Source organism: Protopterus annectens, chromosome 1.part0 (genome assembly GCF_019279795.1).
Source record: "Protopterus annectens isolate FY-2018-M chromosome 1.part0, PAN1.0, whole genome shotgun sequence".
Taxonomy (NCBI): domain Eukaryota; kingdom Metazoa; phylum Chordata; order Ceratodontiformes; family Protopteridae; genus Protopterus; species Protopterus annectens.
In genome coordinates, this window is record NC_056725.1 from 1859111767 (window position 1) to 1859133225 (window position 21459).

Genomic DNA, 21459 nt, shown 5'->3' on the forward strand with positions numbered 1-21459 from the left:
TCTTCGCTGAGCTCCTGGCTAAATCTCCCCTGGCTCTCATCTCGGGCTCCCCTCGGCTCCATTTCCCATGCTTTTCCCTGGAGCCAGAGGTTTCTCTGAGCCTGTCCCCTGTGTCGGCCTCTCCCCAGCATCTTTGCCTTTTCTGCCTGGTCCACCCACAGCCTTTCTGAACCTGAGGTGGACAGGTTGATGTGGAAATTTATCCGCACTCAGATTCAGATGAGAGTCTTGCCTGCTCCCTCCCCCTCTGGAGCTGGCGGCATGCAGTCCGCCTTTTTGCCAGTTACTCTTTCTCGGATTAGCCTCCATCTTCGGAGTCCTTGAGTCCACGGCCGTTTGGCATCGAGGAGTTGACTCCGATGGTACCTGGTACGTTGACGCCAACCATTGCCCTGAGCAGGTCGGCTCCATCCAGCTCGGAGCCATCCGGCTCTCAGAGCCATAGCCTAGGTGCCAGATCCGAAGGTGTGGTGTTGGCTCCAAGTTTTTTGGAGTCGGTCAGTGCAGTCGGAGTCTTGGCACCTGGAGCCTTGGCTCCAGCTCCCCTGTTGGCTCAGCAGATCATGGACCCAGTCTTGGTTCCACCGTCTTGGGTTCATTCTCCTTCTGCTTTTGACGTGTTTGAGAGGGTTCTCTCAGCTCCATCGAGACCCTTGATGCTATCGTCCTCGTAGTCCGTCCTGGCTCCCTCTTTGTCTGGTCTGCATTCTGCCATACTGTCCCCTCAGGGGCAGCTTGTTTCCTGTCTGCCCCAGGGAGTTCCCCCACAGGAACAGCTTGAATTTTCCGAGTCCACCCCAGAGGTCCTCCTTGAGGAGATTCCTCGGAAACATAGATGTAAAAGGAGACACTTAAACTCCCTGCCGGAGTTTCTCACAGAGGATACCAACCCCTCAATCACCCCCGTAAGATGTCTCCTTTGGAGACATCATGGAAATCCTTTGCCAGCATGGGGGTTTGCCCAAAGACCCAACCCTGATGAGTCGGTGTTCCTGAAGCCATTTGGCACAGGACCTTCTACCACCTGGATTTCCCCTCCCGTGGATCCCCTTGTGTATCTGATTACATCACGGGCACTGAAGGAACCAGACATGGTGGCGGCTATCCCAGGGGTCCCCGGTTGATGCCATGGTGGTGGAGGCAGCTTCCATGAAGGACCTCACTCAGGAGAGCTCGACTGTCCATCCTCTGGACCAGGAGCCTAGGGCCATGGACCATTTTGGGAAATGGGTCTATGCTTCAGCAATGTTCACTGTATGTGCGCTGAACTTTATGGCACATGTCATAGGCCTTCAGCTTGATCTGGTCAAGGAGGTCACTGAGTCTGCCCCAGGTTCCATGTCGGCAGAGGAGAAGAAAGGTTTTTCCTCCTGAATGGCCGCCCTCACCTCCATTTCCAACATTTCTATGTAGCTCCAGTCTCACACTACTGAAGGCACTGCTAGAGCGGCTGGTGCAGGTGTTGCCATCAGATGCTACGCCTGGCTCTGACTTTACTTTGGCATAACTCTGTCTTTCCTATGGTGTTCTCTGGGTATTTCTGCCAGAGTGTAAGGCCCTTGGTTAGTTTAGGATGCTATGGTTTGCAGCAACCTCGATCTGAGGTGAGGAGGGAGACAGGGGCATTATGGGTAGGAGAGGAGTTTGGAGTTCAAATCCGATGCTGGAAAATGCGGCCGAGTCAGATCCGTCCTGCATCCGTGTCCCACAGGTTGAAGACAAATGAAAAGCAACAACTCAGAACATTATGGTGAGTATATAACTTCTTTTTTAGGGCCCCTATTATATCATCGAAGACGCAAAATCTTGAATGCTTCTTCATCGAACTGAAAACAACGAATATGTAAAAAAGCGAAAGCTCATATAAGCGATTTCTTTTCCTGTGAAAGAAATCGTTTGGCCCAATAAAAAAAAAAAAAACCCTGCAAACAAAACAAAGTGGAGAGCTTTGCCTCCTACACCCCCCAGAGTGGGGAGCTGTGCCCCCCACACCCCCTTAACTAAATATACCATCTCCGAGATCACACTACAGTGGGGAAAATGGCAAAGTAATAGAGGCGGACAGGCGATTTCTGTCCCAGGGAAAGAAATCACTTATATACTCTGGAATAGACTGCCCATACATGTCAAGCAGAGCACCTCATTGGCCCTCTTCAAAAGGAACCTTGATGATTGGATTGAGATAGGAAATTCACCCCGGGGATCATGTCAGTCGCCCGGCTAGACAGGGGCCCAGAGAAGTAAATATTGTGGAAAAAAATTTGCAGGGAATTGTTATGGCTAGGCTTGCATAGGCCTTAGGGCCGATAGCCTAGTACCAACCTATGAACCTATATGCCTTTTTGCTCTTTTACATTTTCGTTGTTTTCAGTTCGATGAAGACGCATTAGAGATTTTGCGTCTTCGATATAATAGGGAACCTTTTTTTTTATACCCCCAAACAGACTTCAGAGAATTTTTCCACAGCTAGACAACAATTGCTAGTGGTAAAATGGAAAAGACAGGGGTACCTAGGAACATGTTATTAAGAAATACAACAAGCTGATTTTAGAAATTCTGTGTAGGTTACTTTGTCAGAAATGTTGAGTGAGCAAATTATTTTAACTAAGGGAATGAATATCCTTTGAACTGGGGTATAGAAACTGAATTGTCTTGGCACAGTAAGGCTTTATTAAGTTTAATACTGTTAGCTGTCAAAAGACAGTTCCTTGAAAATGGAAATCAGAACTGTCACTTTCATGTTGGTACATGAATAAACAAGTCTTCATGGGTTCTGTTTAAGCAACTTTATTCTATACAAACACATTACTGTAAAGACTTATTGACTCTAACTAAGTAACTTATTTACAAACTAACTACTGCGATCATACATGCTCACTCACTGGCTGCTTCTATAGAATGGCACTAGGAGTTGCACATGTTTGGAATTTATACATGCATGCACAGCCTCACATGCTTCTTAAAGACATAGCACACACACACATTGCACTCTGATCTACAAAAACCAAAACCAACTGTAGCAGAATTATTGAATGTTTTAAAGGGCATAAAATGATAGGAGATTGGATCTTTATAAAAAGGAAGTATCAAACTAGAAATAAATGGATTCAGGGAACATTATGTTCAGAATAATGTTCAGGACGAGGAATGATATTTCAGGGAAGGCAGGACTTGAGCAATCTAATTAAACTAAATAACAGTTTTTAAGATGGCAGTCATATTTTTATACTGTATGAAAAAATCTTTGTACTGATATGTGAATTTGTCACTATGCAATATGGGATGCTAGCAAAGATGTTTAAGAAGAAAAGTGGTCTTTTGGGCTTGTACACTTCTAGATGTTCATAGATTGGTGCTAGACTAACAACACGGGGTGCCTTAATAAGCCTAGCTAAGTTTTCCCAAAAGAATAATGATGTGCTGTATCCCATTCAGACGCTGAAGGCCAGCCATTTATAAGCTTCCTCTGCCCATAAGGGAGATGGGTGCCAGGCCTGGTGTAAGTTTCTTCTTCCTCATTCACTGCTGTGTTGCTTGTGCTTAAATTGGGTAATAGATGAACTCAGCTTCACATGGATGGGAAACATGTTACATGGGAGGGGCACTCTCTGGGACACATATCTTTCTGTCCAGCAGGGTTTTTTTTTTTAAATCACAGACAAAATTCAGGTCCCTAGACTTTGTGTTTCTGGTATTGTTTGCCTTACAAATATGCAGGAAATTCATTAAGTGTGGGATTTAGGGATGCCTTGCAAGTCAGACACAGATCATACCTCGGCAATCTAGGAGACTAAGTGAGAGAAAGGCCTTTAAGGCACTCTGCATGAGGTGGGTTTGTTACGCCATGTATCCTTTTGTAAGGAACCTCTGAAGTTGCTCTAGTTGCTGCATATGCCTGGTCAGGTACATACCAAAGGGAGCCTTGTACTCTATGATTGGTCTGGTAAGGGCAGAGTACAGTGGGATAATGACCTCTCTGGACCTAGAGGTCATGTTTTTACTTATAAGTTGCGCAGTATAAAAGGATTTCCTCACCACTGGGGCCATGTGGTGTTCAAAGTTAAGGCCATTTGTCTACAAGAGTATCTAGGTCCCTGACCACTGGGTTGATTCTTAGGGGCATATTATAAACATAGTAATTAGCCAAGATGTTTGATTTTGCAAAGGTTACAATTATGCATTTCTTGGCATTGAGTTTAAGACCGGTTGGCACCATTTGTTAGTCAGAGATGGGCTTTCTTGAAGAATGCTAGTGTCTGCAGGGAAGTCAGTGATAACCCCCAGCTTGCAGTCGTCTGCAAACTTAGTCATCCGTAAACCTTTAACATTTGCTTCAGTTTCAGAGAAATAGGTACCAAAAAGGAGTGGGCCTAGTACCGAGCCCTGGGGGACTCCGCTAGTAATATTTAGAACATATGAAATCTTGAAATGAAAGTGGTTATCTAAGATAAATAAAGCTAGATTATTTGAGAAAAATGAGAAGCCTCGGACTTATCATAGTTTTCTTCTTGTATGTGACTAAGTTATCGTACATTATTTGCTAAACTTTCCTGTATTTACTTGGTTTGGGCCTTTTGAGATCTGTATTAACAAGCAGTGCACCTAAGTAGTGAAAAAGGTATCATTCCCAACGTTGAGGTCCTAAGAGATTGAAATCAAGATTATCACCAACTTGGAGATGCACCCTTTTGTTGATGTGTTGTGGTTATTCCTGTTTAACAGTATAATCAGGTGCGGTAAGCGGGTGGGTGCACATAGGACATACCTGACATTGACACTTTACTGTGTGATACTAGTTATTTAGGTAATACCTTACCAAGATGGGAAAAGCTGTTTGGTCATTTGGTCATTAATGGCTAGCTTGGCCATAACATTTTAAATATTGTTGGCAGTCATGTCTGTTGTCAATGATACTGACTTCAAATGCTTCAGAATCTAGTGACCATATTTGCCTTGGGCATAATAATTCCATTTCTGATAATGGTTTCCCTTGATGTTATAGTAGCACAAGTTGTAGTGGTTCTGTAGGGAGGGAAAGCTGCATGACATATCACTGCAGCAGTTGGATAGACTTTATAAACCATTGGTCTTCTGCTATCAGCCTATTTGTATGTTTTTATTTTAGAATTTAGAATGTAACCACCCACTCTACTGATAAGTGATTATTTTTAACTTTAGACTGTGTTCAGAAGGAGTGAAGAGGAACAGGTACATATTATCTGGAGTAAGACTTCTAATGTCGAAGCATGTTTAACGACAGCAGAATTTATTGTCCTGCAAAGATGTATCCAAAACTATTTTAAAGCAATTTAATGATTCAACCTGTCTTGCACTTCTAGGTAAATCGTTGTGCTATGTATTCCCCCAGGAGAAAATATAGAGGGTGTTCTAAATGTGCAGTATAATAGGGGTGAATTCCTTGGCTGCCTATTTCCCAATTTTAACTCGGAATGAAAGGACTAGGTGTTTATCCTTAGTGTTGTAATTTTGCTACCTTAAGTAAATATTTTGGATCCAAAATTACACTGTAACAAAACTGTTGCTGCATGTCAGTTGTCATTATTCTCAATTTCATTTTTAAAGTTTTATTTATTTATTTATTTATTTATTTATTTATTTATTTTAGAGTTCTTTAACATCAAACATATTTCCTACAAACTGGACGTGGAATTCATATATACCATTAGAATGTACTGCATTCTCTGTCAGAGCTCGTTGTAAATATGATGACCCATTTTTATCAAAAAATAAATCTTTATGGAGTGACTGGAGTCTGATTAAAGCTGTTCAAGGTATGTATTTTCATTAGCAGTGAAAGTAGTAGTGGTTGCTTAAATGAGATTTGCAATGTTATAGTTTATTTTAAAGAACTTGGTGATTTGCATAAGTGGAGGCCCATTACGGCCATGGTTAGCTGCCAACAGAGACAATGCTAAACTTGCTCATTTTCTGAGTCATTTATGCTACTTGCCAAAAACATCGGTCAGTAAAGTACACTGAAGTTCATTGTATGCTTCAGTTATTTTTGTCCTCAGTCTTGTTTCACTTCTGTGTTTTAGAATTGGAAGACCATTTTCTGTGTAACTTCTACTATTTGTTATAGCAGTGGTCTCCAAGCTTTTTGCTCCATGGACCAGTTTCATGTCAGACAATTTTTCAGGGCCCAGCCATTACGCACATAATAAGCAAGCAATAATGCCCGACAGGGTGTATGTTAATGTGTAATTAACTCTCACCCAGGGGTGTTACAAGGCATTATTGCTCTTTGAGAATGAGCTGTCTGTAAAATTGTTGTTTTGTAGTTATTTATTTTTTTAAGTATTGTGTTTTTTTTTTTTTTAACATATTTTTGATGGAAAATGGTTCCTCTCTCTAATGTTTCAAACTTGCTGTAGTGTATGTTAATGGTGTTAGTTTTGGAGGAAGCATTTTACATCCAAAACATAACACTTAATAAATATCCAGGCATTTACTTCATTTTTAAGTCCCTTTTTCCTAAACCATTTGGTTTGTTGCCAGTTATTAGAGATTGAAGTTAGTAAGTAATGGCAAACATTTGAGTTTCAGACTATTATTTTCTTCAGAAAATTCATAAAAACGCAAATCATTTTATTTAAGCGAGTTTGTAATTTTGTAAGTGCAGTAATTAAAATCTGTTCCTATTTTGAGCCTTTGTTCCCTCTTTATTTTAGGGTTTATCCAGATTTCTTCAGCTGAAAGGTATAGAGGTATGCAAACCTCTTTACTGTCACTCTCACTCACACATCTGTTTCAGAAAATATATGCTAACAAAAATCCCAATAATCAAGTAAAATATTTTTCTATTTTGAGCCTTTGTTCCCCCATTTATTTTAGGCTTATTCAGATATCTTGAGTTGAGTCAACAGAGCATCCCTTTCAACTGTCCAGATTTTTGCAGAATGTCCTAAATTTTGGCTTGTGTGGTCCCATCCTCATAAAATGTGTAATTTTCTGAGAAATTACTGGGGATTGACGTCATTAAATAATTATAGGCATTTGAGTTTTAGACGTCATATCATTCATATGCAACATGGTAATGGGGAAACCCTGTTGTTCTAGCAACTTTCTAAGCTTATAAAACCAATATTTAAAATCTGTCCTTATTTTTGGTTATTTGTCCCCAGTATTTGTGGTTCTGTCTGGATTTCTTGTCCAGAGAAGTTAAAAGGTATGGGCAAGAGGTAAGCAAACCTCTTAACTGATGCTGTTGCTGCCAGGGATTGCACTCACTGTTCACTTTCTCTCAGACACACACACACACACACACACACACACACACACACACACACACTTTTCTTGTTCTCCTAACTTTCCTGGCTAGTTTGTTCCAGTGATCAGATTTTGCTGATCCCTGGGCTTTGTCTTGGTTCCTGTACTTCTCCATTTTCTTTGTTTGGTCAGGGGGAAGTTTCTTTACTTACCAGTGGGAGTGGGGAGTACTGAGCTGCCTTTTTGTCCTCAGAGGAGTGGTTTAAGACAGTAACTTGTAGTTCAGTGGCCATTTTGGGTAATTTCCTGCCTTTTCCAGCCCCCTGCTATAAAGCACGCTTTGGCAGGCTTTTCTGGCTGTGGAGAACTCAGCACGGCTCCTCGTGGTATCCAGCAGAGTTCCTAGAGCAGCAGAGAAAGGAAAAAAGCAACTTTCCAGATTTTCAGTATTTTTTCTTGCATTTTTCAACCATTTGTGTTATTCGACGACCGTTTCTGTCTATTTTATAGTGGTATTACATGTTTTTCCTGTTTTTATAAGCTTTAATTGTTGGTTGCACTTCTTAGTTTAAGTTTGCTTAAAAGTTAAACTACAGGCTAATACACTCAAGTGTACTAGCTTTTGATAGTATTTAATCGAAAAGCAAAGCATTTATTGTGTTTTCTGTTCTGTCTGTGAAAACAAAACTTGAAAAAAAACAAAAAAATATTCTTGTTCTCCTAACTTTCCTGGTAGTTTGTTCCAGTGATCAGATTTTGCTGATCCCTGGGCTTTGTCTTGGTTCCTGTACTTCTCCATTTTCTTTGTTTGGTCAGGGGGATGTCTCTTTACTCACCAGTGGGAGTGGGGAGTACTGAGCTGCCTGTTTGTCCTCAGAGGAGTGGTTTAAGACAGTAACTTGTAGTTCATTGGCCATTTTGTGTCATTTCCTGCCTTTTCCAGCCCCCTGCTATAAAGCACGCTTTGGCAGGCTTTTCTGGCTGTAGAGAACTCAGCATAGCTCCTCGTGGTATCCAGCAGAGTTCCTAGAGCAGCAGAGAAGGGAAAAAGCAACTTTCCAGATTTTAAGTATTTTTTCATGCATTTTTCGACCATTTGTGTTATTCGACGACTGTTTCTGTCTATTTTATAGTGGTATTACCTGTTTTTCCTGTTTTTATAAGCTTTAATTGTTGGTTGCACTTCTTAGTTTAAGTTTGCTTAAAAGTTAAACTACAGGCTAATACACTCAAGTGTACTAGCTTTTGATAGCATTTAATCGAAAAGCAAAGCATTTATTGTGTTTTCTGTTCTGTCTGTGAAAAAAACTTGAAAAAAAAAACAAAAAAATATTCTTGTTCTCCTAACTTTCCTGGCTAGTTTGTTCCAGTGATCAGATTTTGCTGATCCCTGGGCTTTGTCTTGGTTCCTGTACTTCTCCATTTTCTTTGTTTGGTCAGGGGGAAGTTTCTTTACTCACCAGTGGGAGTGGGGAGTACTGAGCTGCCTGTTTGTCCTCAGAGGAGTGGTTTAAGACAGTAACTTGTAGTTCAGTGGCCATTTTGGGTAATTTCCTGCCTTTTCCAGCCCCCTGCTATAAAGCACGCTTTAGCGTGATTTAGCAAGATTTAGCGCGGGGTTGCCACTAGAGCAGCATCGGGCAGCACCGGTTTAACAAGGTTAAACTTTTTCTGGCTCCATAAAGTCTGTTCTTCATTTTTTCCCTTAGATCTGCTCTACTAGTAACCTAAACAGTATATCCCTTGACTAAAAAGCACAGCACTTGTTCCTAAAAGTTTTTTTTTTTTTCTATATTATACAAAGTCCCTCACTTCCGAAACCCCCCAGGAGTACCCACTTCCTTACTAAGTCCTCTCTTATTCAGTCTCATACCTAACTTCTTAATTTTCTAGCATGTCGAAGGGCCAGATGCTGGCGTCCTCTCCTGCCCAGTTGGTGAATCTGGGAATATTGAGGCAATGTTACAATTGCCTCATGTACACAGACAACCCTCTCCTCCTCCCACATAACACAAATACTTGCGAGAGATGCAGCTATTTAGCCAAACTGGAGGCTGAGCTCTCTCAACTCAGGACTGGCAAGACCAGACAGGAGGAGAAGGAAACTACACGCACCACAAAACCAGCCTCACATAATGCTACCACACCACTGAATCAAACACATAAACACACAAAGACATACTCGGAGGCTCTGAGTAAAAATTTACCTAAACAGCAGAGGCCTCCAAAGCAGACACCCAAACAACTGCTACCTCAAGACACCCCACAAGCAACACATAAACCACAAAATCAGTGTGCAAAGCAGTCACAGCCCTTAAGGCCAAATACAACACCAAACATACTTGTCATAGGTGACTCCATAGTCAGACAAACTGACGTCCCACTCACCAGGCTGAACAAGGAGAGGGTCACAGTAAGCTGCCTATCGGGCGCTGGAATCCGCCACAAAACACAAGCACTCGGGTCACTCCACGGCAGGTACAAATGTGACACAGTCATTGTCCATGCTGGTGTGAACAACCTGAGACGTACCTCCCTGGACTACATGAAAAGAGACATAGAGGAGCTCTCTGATTATGTAGCCCAGGCAGGTATGACCCTGACCCTGAGCAGTATCCTTCCTTCACCAAGAATGATGCCACAATATAGAGACAAGATGATCAGCTTTAACAATTGGCTTAATGTCTGGTGTCATTCAAAGGGGATCCAGTGTCTGTCTGCCTGGGATGACATGCTTGACAAGCCACACTGCTTCGCAAGGGACGGCTTGCACCTGTCACCCCTAGGATTCCGGATATTGGCTAAGGCTCTTGCCACCCCTATAGTGCCTTTTTAGGCAAGGCTCAAATTCTAAACCTACCACCCTAGAAAACAAAAATGGGAAGAAACTGAGGGTAATGCTGCTCAATGCCAGAAGTCTAAATCTCAAAATGCACTCACCTGAGGCCCTTCTCAGTATGGAGAACATCGATGTCTGTGCTGTAACTGAAACCTGGTTCAAGGCTCCTGAGAGCACCCCGGCACTATTAGGTTTTACCTCATATCATGCGTTCCGGCCCCAAAACCCGGACCACACCACAAAAGGAGGGGGTATATCCATATTCATAAAGGATACCCACACCTCTAGGTTGGTGGCAACGCACGAAACTTCGGAAACCATCCAGGTGCAACTAACCATAGGCAAAACTGCTCTACAAATTGTAGCATGCTACAGCCCACCCTCTCAAACTCGGGAACCCCACACAGCCTTCCTGAAGACACTGGAGGGTATAAATGTATCTCCAAACACCATCGTATTGGGTGACCTCAACTACCCGAATATAGACTGGGAACATTACTCAAGCCCTAACTTTCTAGCCCAACGGTTCCTGGAGTTCATAAATTCAAATGCCATGGAACAGCTAATCACTGTTCCCACGAGAGGAGAAAATATACTAGATCTCATTATCACAAACATGGGGACAAAATGCTCCACACCGGAAGTATATCCCTCATTGGTGAGATCTGATCATAAACTAATCTCACTGGAAATCCACATCCTGCCCCCACCCCAAACAAAAAAGACCACAGTGAAGAACTTCTCAATAGCAAATTTCACACTACTCAAGACTGGTGTGGTATCCTTCAAGGCCCCTGAGCCAGTGGAAACCACAACCCAAGCGGCGGAAGCCCTTACAAATGCCTTCTATGAACACCTCCAGGACTGCATGGATCGGGCAATCCCAAATAAAACCAAGACTCTTTCCACAAAGGGCAAACGTCCAGTCTGATGGACCCCAGCCATTAACAAACTTTACAATAAAAGGAGAAAGCTATTACATGATAGAACAAAATCCATAAAAGGGAAGTCACCCCTGATCATTATTAGTAAAAAAATACGAGCACTCATAAAATCAACTAAGGCCAATTTTGAGAGAAAAATTGCCATGGATTCAAAGGACAATCATAAGGCCTTTTTCAGCTGTGTTAGGAACCTGGGTGGAAACTCCCAGATATGCTCAGAATTAGTCCAAAATGATACAAAAATCACTGAACCCACAGACATTGCCAACATACTGGCAGACAGGTCCAGTGCAAACTTCACCCCCCTCTCCCCCCCTAAAGGAGAGATAACTATCCCAGCGGAGTGTAGCCTCCCAGACATCTCAACTGCGCAGGTGAAAGCTGTTCTCTGTAAAGCTAAAAACACAGCATCAATGGGACCGGATGGTGTCCCCGGCTCTGTGCTACACGAGCTAAATGAGGAATTAAACCCGCACATAAGGCAGCTGTTTAATCTCAGCCTTACCACAGGATACGTGCCCAAGGAGTGGCGTACGGCAACTGTGGTCCCACTCCACAAAGGCGGTGCCTCTACGGACCCTGGTAATTACCGCCCCATAAGCTTAACAAGTCTAGTCTGCAAAGCTATGGAGAGGATCATAATGGAGCTCATAAACAAAGATATAGGGGACTTGCAGACATTGGACCCGACCCAGTTTGGCTTCGTCAAGGGCAGATCATGCCTTTTGAACTTGGTCAACTTCTTGAAACAGTCACCAAGGCCATTGATGAGGGAAAGGCAGTCCATACAGCCTACCTTGACCTTGCAAAGGCTTCACACAATACCCCACTCGGGTATTGTAGAAAAACTTACCAGCTTAAATGTAAACCCATATGTCACAAGATGGGTTGCAAACTGGCTTAAGGACAGAACCCACAGGGTTAGAGTTGCTGGCGCTATGTCAGACTCCAAACCGGTCACAAGTGGTGTCCCACAGGGCTCGGTCCTTGACCCCTATTGTTTGGCATCTACTTCTCAAGTACAGGCCAACATGGGAGGACTTTGGCTGACAAAGTTTGCAGACGACTGCAAACTGGGCGCCATAGTGGAAAGTACATCGGACACGGATATCCTTCAGAAGGGACTCACGGAAACAGATAGCTGGTGCCAGAGCCATGGCCTGAAGTTAAACGCCAAAAAATGTATAGTCATACCCTTCGGGAAAAACAAGGTAACCCCAAGCTACCATATAGGTGGCAATCCACTAAGCACAGAAGAGGTCAGCAGGGATCTGGGGACCCAGGTTGACAGTGGCCTTTCTTTTGACACTCACGTTGCTAAAGTGGTTAGAAAGACCTTCTACATTGCCCACCTGATCATGAAGGGATTCACATCCAGATCTAGTGAGGTCATTGTTCCCCTGTACTCTTCACTTATCAGACCAATAATCGAGTACAATGCCCCATTCGGGATGTATCTCACCCGACATCTGCAGCAATTGGAGAGACCCCAAAAGTTCCTCACCAAAAGGATAAAGGGACTCCAAAATCTGTCATATGCTGCCAGATTGAAGAAACTCCAGCTCTATTCAGTCGCATACAGTCTTCTCAGAGGTGACATGTGCCTGACATACAAGGCCATGTCCAACCCGGAATTAATGGACATGCTGCACCTCAAAAAATCCAAATCCACCAAAACCACTAGAGCAAGCGACTTAAACCTTAGCACGGATATAAATAGGGCGTGCTGGAGGGATAGATGTATCACTCAGAGACTCCCTATGCTGTGGAATAAAATCCCGGTCCATGTGAGGCAGAGCACCTCGTTGGCTCTGTTCAAGAGAAATCTTGACCTGTGGATGGGAGATCGTAGGTTTACCCCGGGAATCATCTCTGTGTCACTGCTAGACAGAGGCACAACAAACTAATGGGCACAGTATTTTTTCATATAAGGGGTGGCGTAAGCCACAAAACGTTGGGCTAGGCTTATAAATGCCTTAGGGCAGATAGCCTAGTATAAACCTATGAACCTATGAACACACACACACACTCACTCAGCTGTGAGAGTGAGAGATACCAACTATCTCTCTTACAGATAACCTTACTATATTGTTCACTGCATAAATTATGCCAGTTTAAAAAGCACTTACATTCCTTGGATGTACATAGATTAAAAAGTGCTGCGTTATTCTTCATTGCCTAGTAAAATAATCTTTCCTTCATTTCATCATCTCATCTGAATAGCTGCTTATAGACAATATGGTTAGGCAGTTGTACAGATTGTGTGCATTTGAAGAGCCATGACATTCCTTTAGTGAAATGGATAGATTATAATACAACTGGTACAACTGGTAGAATGTCCATTATGTTGAATGCCAAGTGACTGAATCCAGATGTTTGAAACCCATTTAATTTCAGCACCACTGACTTCCAAGTAATTATACAGTAAAAATCATCCAGAGCAAATTTTTCAAAAAAAAAATGACCTATACCCCCTGGCCTTGTTTAAATATAGCACCTTCATGGTTGCATAACTGTAGTGAAAAGTGAAAATACCACACACAGACAATCATCACCATCGCACAAATGCAACCCACACTGTCCGTGATTATGTATACATAATGTCAGTCATTAGGTAAAGCTTTCTCAGATACTTTATGTACTTTTGTATTACAGAAGTACAAAATAGCTGTGCCACACTCCACTAAATGGCCTTTCGGCCAAATGCTTATGCACTTAAATGAACTTTCAGCCATTTCAGTTCAGTCAGTGGTCTATCTGTCTGTCTGTCTATCTGTGAGTCTCTCTCACACTTACACACACAAGGCAAAACTGCTGAGCTGTGAGCTAAAACACTTCTAATAGCACCCTTCCATTTGAGAGAGAGTGTGAATGAATTAACACTGGGTTGGATACTTTAAATTGGCCGTAGGTGAGAGTGTGCGAGTGAGTAGTACGAATGAACTACTGCAGCATGGCTAGCCACCTGGCAGTGTAAACCATGGCTCGAGATGATTGTCACTGCTGAAGTGACATCATGACCTCGTGTGCAAAATGGGAATAAGGGTGGTTGAGGATGGATGGATGATGAATTAACATTTAAATGTTTTATGATTTTCTTCTTACCTGTGGCATCATTTTACTAGTTTGCGGAAGAAGAATAACATGCAGAGAATGCAGCCATAGCTGTTAATTTTTTTTATTTTTTGGATTACAGTAGAAAAGGGTATACTGAAAGCATGCAAATTGTTTGTATAAGTGCAGTTAGGAAATATAAATCAAATGAATGTGTTCAAAAATGTTATCAGCAGACTTCATGTATTTCTAGAAAACTAGAATATTCATTCAAAGAATTTGCACAATGTGACTGATTGATTTGTTACTGTGCTGTAATGGCTTTAATGTAAGGCAAGTATTTTGATATTTTAGTAATAAAACAGACATAAGAAGTAAAGTACTTTGAGTGACATTCAGATGTGCCTGGTTCATATATTACAAAATCACTAAAGGGACTGTTAATGTTTCTACAAAAAAATAATGTGTAGAGTTTTATTTATACTCTAATATTTCAGCCATTTGGTAAATATTCCCAAAACACAAATCATTATAATGCACTAACACATTCGGAGTTGCGAGTGTAGTCCTAAGAAAATACCAAGGTGTAAAATGCATTTAGAAGAAATGTCTTGAGCCTTACTACACACCTAGACATGCTGTTCAAGGCACAACTCACACCTCATCTTGATTAAATGGTGATATATTTTCTGTGTTTGAAGTATACTGACACCCTATACTATGGAGATTAGACGTATGTGCTTGTGTACAAACTGAAATACCATATTGTTTTGCTTGAAAATATTAAAAAACATAATAGGATATGGGTTAGAGATACAATCAATAAGTACATGTATTGCTGGGTTTTAACCACTGAGCGGACACTTGAGTGGATAATGCAGTCTGTGGGTAAATTCCAGTGCTATTAATTGGTGAACTGAACAGTGCTTATTGATTTTGTACTGTTGTTGATAAGAGGCATATTGATGAGGAATATTGGTTTCCTGTTAAACATAACACTGTTTTTTTTAATTTCTCCAAATCTTTTGGGGTTTTAATGGCATGATGGGAATGGACCCCATTCCTAAGTCAAAGTATGATTAAAGTTAATAAAATTAGTATTGTTTCAATCTTTGATGTCAGCTGGAAGTGCTCCTCGTAGCACCCGCAATGTGCCCAGTAATTACTCCTTCTGCAATTCTTATGGAGTTACATGTATCAGTAACATATCTAAATATGATTGTAGATTCTTTTTTTATAAGACCAGTTACTCCTACTACTATTGGAACTGTCTGGGTATCTTTCTTCCACATTGCTCTTATTTCTGCCTGAAAATTCTGATATTTTATGACTTTGTATATCTCTGTAGCCACTGGGTGTAACGATTTCAGTGATCAGTGCTACTTTTGTCTTCTTTTCGTGGACCACTATATCTGGTTTTCTCCCATCTATCTTTTGAACTGTTGGTAGTGGGTGATCCCATGTGATAGACTTCATCATTTTCTGGGATGCTTTGTGGTTCATGTTTCCAGTGTTTTTCAGCTACTTCAGTATTGTAATGTTTGCACAATCCCCAGTGCAACAGTCTTGCCACAGTATTATGCCTTTCAGTATACAGTCTTTCTGCTGTTAGTATGTCGCAATCAGCAACAAGTTGTGCAGCTGTTTCCAGTTCTGTTTAACAAAACCTACATTTGTCTGTTTCTCTAACAAGTTCAATGGACTTTGTAATAGTCCACTATCTTATGCCGCCAATGTTAATCTTTCATCATTTGGTTTGAATTTGCCTATCCTTAACCATTCCTGCATTCAATCCTGATCAACATGAGGTTGTTCCAGGAGTTTTCTTACTTGCAACTATATTTATGCATTTTCCACATTTCTTGCCTTCTCATCTGATCCTTCACCTTATATTCTTTCTTTTGTTTTTTTGGCACATTCAGTTGCTGCTTGATTTTTATCTATTACTGGTTTGATTTCCATTCTGCTAGACTAAGAAGGGAAGTCATCTAAGATTCATTGCCCTCATGTTTCAAAACGTTCACTTTGTTTGGGGTTTTAATGGCATTAATTGCAGAGCTATACATGTTATCATTTTCAAGGAAGCCCATACCTCCTTCGCAACAGGGTATATATAATTTTGGTATGCACTGATTTTTTTTAAATCATTTGATAAGCATGAAACACCCTTCTTGTTTTCCAGTCTAATCTATCCAACACCTTTTGGGGCCAGTCAGTTACTCCAAAACGGTAAGTTAGGACAGGAAGAACAAACTGGTTTATAACTTGAATTTTGTTCTTAGATGTCAACGCTGTTTTCAGGATTAATTAGCACTGCCTTATGGTCCCATAGCTGTCAATTGAGATTTTTCACCCTATGAATGCATATATGTATCTGTGAGTTTATTGTAGGGGATTGAGACTGTTTCGCACTGAAGTCCTGAGTTTGATTCTGTCAGTGTATATTGCACTGCTGTGCGGCTCTAAGCAAGACATTTTCTACAGAATTTTCCAAAGTTGCTCTCTGAAAAAGAGGCATTTGAATCTATCAGGGTTTACCCAGTTGAGAAATTCATAACTGTAGCAATTTAAGTAAGCATGCTTGCTGCACATGTACATGTTGGTTTGCATGCTTAAAGGGACAATCCCAGGGATTTTTTGTTTTCATTCTGATCTTTGTTTACATTTTCAGTCTGGCTTTCTGGGCATGTCCAAACTTTGGCTGCAGGGGTTGGGGGAGGGTGCTTACAGGAAGCTTCAGAGGTGTTAGGCAGATTCCTTCTCAAATTGCAGTTGTACTCACAACAGCCCTCAGTCTTTCATTAGTTTCAACTGTCCTTTTTATCATAGGTTCATAGGTTTATACTAGGCTATCTGCCCTAAGGCATTTATAAGCGTAGCCCAAAGTTTTGTGGCTTACGCCACCCCTTATATTAAAAAATACTGTGCCCATTAGTTTATTGTGCCTCTGTCCAGCAGTGACACAGAGATGATTCCCGGGGTAAACCTACGATCTCCCATCCACAGGTCAAGATTTCTCTTGAACAGAGCCAGCGAGGTGCTCTGCCTCACATGGACCGGGATTTTATTCCACAGCATAGGGAGTCTCTGAGTGATAAATCTATCCCTCCAGCACATCCTATTTATATCCGTGCTAAGGTTTAAGTTGCTTGCTCTAGTGGTTTTGGTGGGTTTGGATTTTTTGAGGTGGAGCATGTCCATTAATTCCGGGTTGGACATGGCCTTGTATGTCAGGCACATATCAACTCTGAGCAGACGGTATGCGACTGAATAGAGCTGGAGTTTCTTCAATCTGGCAGCATATGACAGATTTTGGAGTCCCTTTATCCTTTTGGTGAGGAACTTTTGGGGTCTCTCCAATTGCTGCAGATGTCGGCTGAGATACATCCCGAATGGGGCATTGTACTCAATCATTGGTCTGATAAGTGAAGAGTACAGGGGAACAATGACCTCACTAGATCTGGATATGAATCCCTTCATGATCAGGTGGGCAATGTAGAAGGTCTTTCTAACCACGTTAGCAACGTGAGTGTCAAAAGAAAGGCCACTGTCAACCTGGGTCCCCAGGTCCCTGATAACCTCTTTTGTGCTTAGTGGCTTGCCGCCTATATGGTAGCTTGGGGTTACCTTGTTTTTCCCGAAGGGCATGACTATACATTTTTTGGCGTTTAACTTCAGGCCATGGCTCTGGCACCAGCTACCTGTTTCCGTGAGTCCCTTCTGAAGGATATCCATGTCTGATGCACTTTCCACTATGGTGCCCAGTTTGCAGTTGTCTGCAAACTTTGTCAGCCAAAGTCCTCCCATGTTGGCCTGTACTTCTGAGAAGTAGATGCCGAACAATAGGGGGCCAAGGACCGAGCCCTGTGGGACACCACTTGTGACCGGCTTGGAGTCTGACATAGCGCCAGCAACTCTAACCCTGTGGGTTCTGTCCTTAAGCCAGTTTGCAACCCATCTTGTGACATATGGGTTTACATTTAAGCTGGTCAGTTTTTTCTACATTACCCGAGTGGGGTATTGTGTCGAAAGCCTTTGCAAGGTCAAGGTAGGCTGTATGGACTGCCTTTCCCTCATCAATGGCCTTGGTGACTGTTTCGAAGAAGTCGACCAAGTTCAAAAGGCATGATCTGCCCTTGACGAAGCCAAACTGGGTCGGGTCCAATGTCTGCAAGTCCCCTATATCTTTGTTTATGAGCTCCATTATGATCCTCTCCACAGCTTTGCAGACTAGACTTGTTAAGCTTATGGGGCGGTAATTACCAGGGTCCGTAGAGGCACCGCCTTTGTGGAGTGGGACCACAGTTGCCGTGACGCCACCCTTGGGCACGTATCCTGTGGTAAGGTTGAGATTAAACAGCTGCCTTATGTGCGGGTTTAATTCCTCATTTAGCTTGTGTAGCACACAGCCGGGGACACCATCCGGTCCCATTGATGCTGTGTTTTAGCTTTAGAGAGAGCAGCTTTCACCTGCGCATTTGAGATGTCTGGGAGGCTACACTCCGCTGGGATAGTTTTCTCTCCTTTAGGGGGGGGGGTGAGGGTGGTGAAGTATGCACTGAACCTGTCTGCCAGTATGTTGGCAATGTCTGTGGGTTCAGTGATTTTTGTATCATTTTGGACTAATTCTGAGCATATCTGGGAGTTTCCACCCAGGTTCCTAACATAGCTGAAAAAGGCCTTATGATTGTCCTTTGAATCCATGGCAATTTTTCTCTCAAAATTGGCCTTAGTTGATTTTATGAGTGCTCGTATTTTTACTAATAATGATCAGGGGTGACTTCCCTTTTATGGATTTTGTTCTATCATGTAATAGCTTTCTCCTCTTATTGTAAAGTTTGTTAATGGCTGGTGTCCACCAGACTGGACGGTTGCCCTTTGTGGAAAGAGTCTTGGTTTTATTTGGGATTGCCTGATCCATGCAGTCCTGGAGGTGTTCATAGAAGGCATTTGTAAGGGCTTCCGCGGCTTGGGTTGTGGTTTCCACTGGCTCAGGGGCCTTGAAGGATACCACACCAGTCTTGAGTAGTGTGAAGTTTGCTTTAGAGAAGTTCTTCACTGTGGTCTTTTTTGTTTGGGGTGGGGGCGGGATGTGGATTTCAGTGAGATTAGTTTATGATCAGATCTCACCAATGAGGGATATACTTCCGGTGTGGAGCATTTTGTCCCCATGTTTGTGATAATGAGATCTATTATATTTTCTCCTCTCGTGGGAACAGTGACTAGCTGTTCTATGGCATTTGAATTTATGAACTCCAGGAACCATTGGGCTAGAAAGTTAGGGCTTGAGTAATGTTACCAGTCTATATTCGGGTAGTTGAAGTCACCCAATATGATGGTGTTTGGAGATACATTTATACCCCCAGTGTCTTCAGGAAGGCTGTGTGGGGTTCCTGAGTTTGAGAGGGTGGCCTGTAGCATGCTACAATTTATAGAGCAGTTTTGCCTATGGTTAGTTGCACCTGGATGGTTTCCGAAGCTTTGTGCATTGCCACCAACCTGGAGGTGTGGGTATCCTTTATGAATATGGTTGCACCCCCTCCTTTTGTGGTGTGGTCCGTGTCTTGGGGCTGATACGCATGATATGCGCTAAAACCTAATAGTGCCGGGGTGCTCTCAGGAGCCTTGAACCAGGTTTCAGTTACAGCACAGACATCGATGTTCTCCATACTGAGAAGGGCCTCGAGTGCGTGCATTTTGAGATTTAGACTTCTGGCATTGAGCAGCATTACCCTCAGTTTCTTCCCATTTTTGTTTTCTAGGGTGGTAGGTTTAGAATTTGAGCCTTGCCTAAAAAAGGCACTATGGGGGTGGCAAGAGCCTTAGCCAATATCCGAATCCCAGGGTGACAGGTGCAAGCCGTCCCTTGAGCAGCGTGGTTTGTCAAGCATTTCATCCCAGGCAGACAGACACTGGATCCCCTTGAATGACACCAGACATTAAGCCAATTGTTAAAGCTGATCATCTTGTCTCTATATTGTGGCATCATTCTTGGTGAAGGAAGGATACTGCTCAGGGTCAGGGTCATACCTGCCTGGGCTACATAATCAGAGAGCTCCTCTATGTCTCTTTTCATGTAGTCCAGGGAGGTACGTCTCGGGTCGTTCACACCAGCATGGACAATGACTGTGTCATATTTGTACCTGCCGTGGAGTGACCCGAGTGCTTGTGTTATGTGGTGGATTCTAGCGCCCGATAGGCAGCTTACTGTGACCCTCTCCTTGTTCAGCCTGGTGAGTGGGACGTCAGTCTGTCTGACTATGGAGTCACCTATGACAAGTATGTTTGGTGTTGTATTTGGCCTTAAGGGCTGTGACTGCTTTCCACATTGATTTTGTGGTTTATGTGTTGCTTGTGGGGTGTCTTGAGGTAGCAGTTGTTTGGGTGTCTGCTTTGGAGGCCTCTGCTGTTTAGGTAAATTTTTACTCAGAGCCTCCGAGTATGTCTTTGTGTGTTTATGTGTTTGATTCAGTGGTGTGGTAGCATTATGTGAGGCTGGTTTTGTGGTGTGTGTAGTTTCCTTCTCCTCCTGTCTGGTCTTGCCAGTCCTGAGTTGAGAGAGCTCAGCCTCCAGTTTGGCTAAATAGCTGCATCTCTCGCAAGTATTTGTGTTATGTGGGAGGAGGAGAGGGTTATCTGTGTACATGAGGCAATTGTAACATTGCCTCAATATTCCCAGATTCACCAACTGGGCAGGAGAGGACGCCAGCATCTGGCCCTTCGACATGCTAGAAAAATTAAGAAGTTAGGTATGAGACTGAATAACAGAGGACTTAGTAAGGAAGTGGGTACTCCTTGGTGGGGGGGGGGGGGTTCGCAAGTGAGGTACTTTGTATAATATAGAAGTGACAAGTGCTGAGCTTTTTTTTTGAGGGAAAAAAAAAAACTTTTAGGAACAAGTGCTGCGCTTTTCAGTCAAGGGATATACTGTTTAGGTTACTAGTACAGCAGTTCTAAGGGAAAAAATGAAGAACAGACTACAGACTTTATGGAGCCAGAAAAAGTTTAACCTTGTTAAACCGGCGCTGCCCGATGAAATTAGCTTTTCAGGAATGTTATTATCTGATTTGCTAATACCCTGCAGGAAACCATCTGAGCATTGCAAAGTTAAAACATTGGTAAACAGAGTTTTCAGTTAATTTCATTTCATATTTTATTTTGTGCTGAATTCTAAATGCTAGCTAAGTACAATGATTTTATGACACAAATGCCGTAGCTTCTGTAGAAAGCATCTAAAAGATGCAAGTTTCAAACAGTAGTAGAAACAGTTGTTTCTTTTTTCATGTTCAAATTGATCTCTGAATACTAGCCAACTGTGATGGTGTTCTGACCTGCTAATAGCTCTGCAAAAAGGCAAATGTCTTCTAAAGGGTTCAAACACCCTTTTGTTTA

The 21459-nt window shown here is 42.4% G+C and overlaps 1 protein-coding gene across 1 annotated transcript in view; it reads left to right on the plus strand.

Annotated features, from left to right (window-relative positions):
- LIFR (LIF receptor subunit alpha) overlaps positions 1-21459 on the plus strand; it is a 1345198-nt gene that overhangs the window by 677715 nt on the left and 646024 nt on the right. Inside the window, exon 7 of the mRNA XM_044076229.1 lies at positions 5627-5792. Within this exon, the coding sequence (XP_043932164.1) occupies positions 5627-5792 (166 nt within the window). The remainder of the gene's footprint in view (positions 1-5626; positions 5793-21459) is intronic.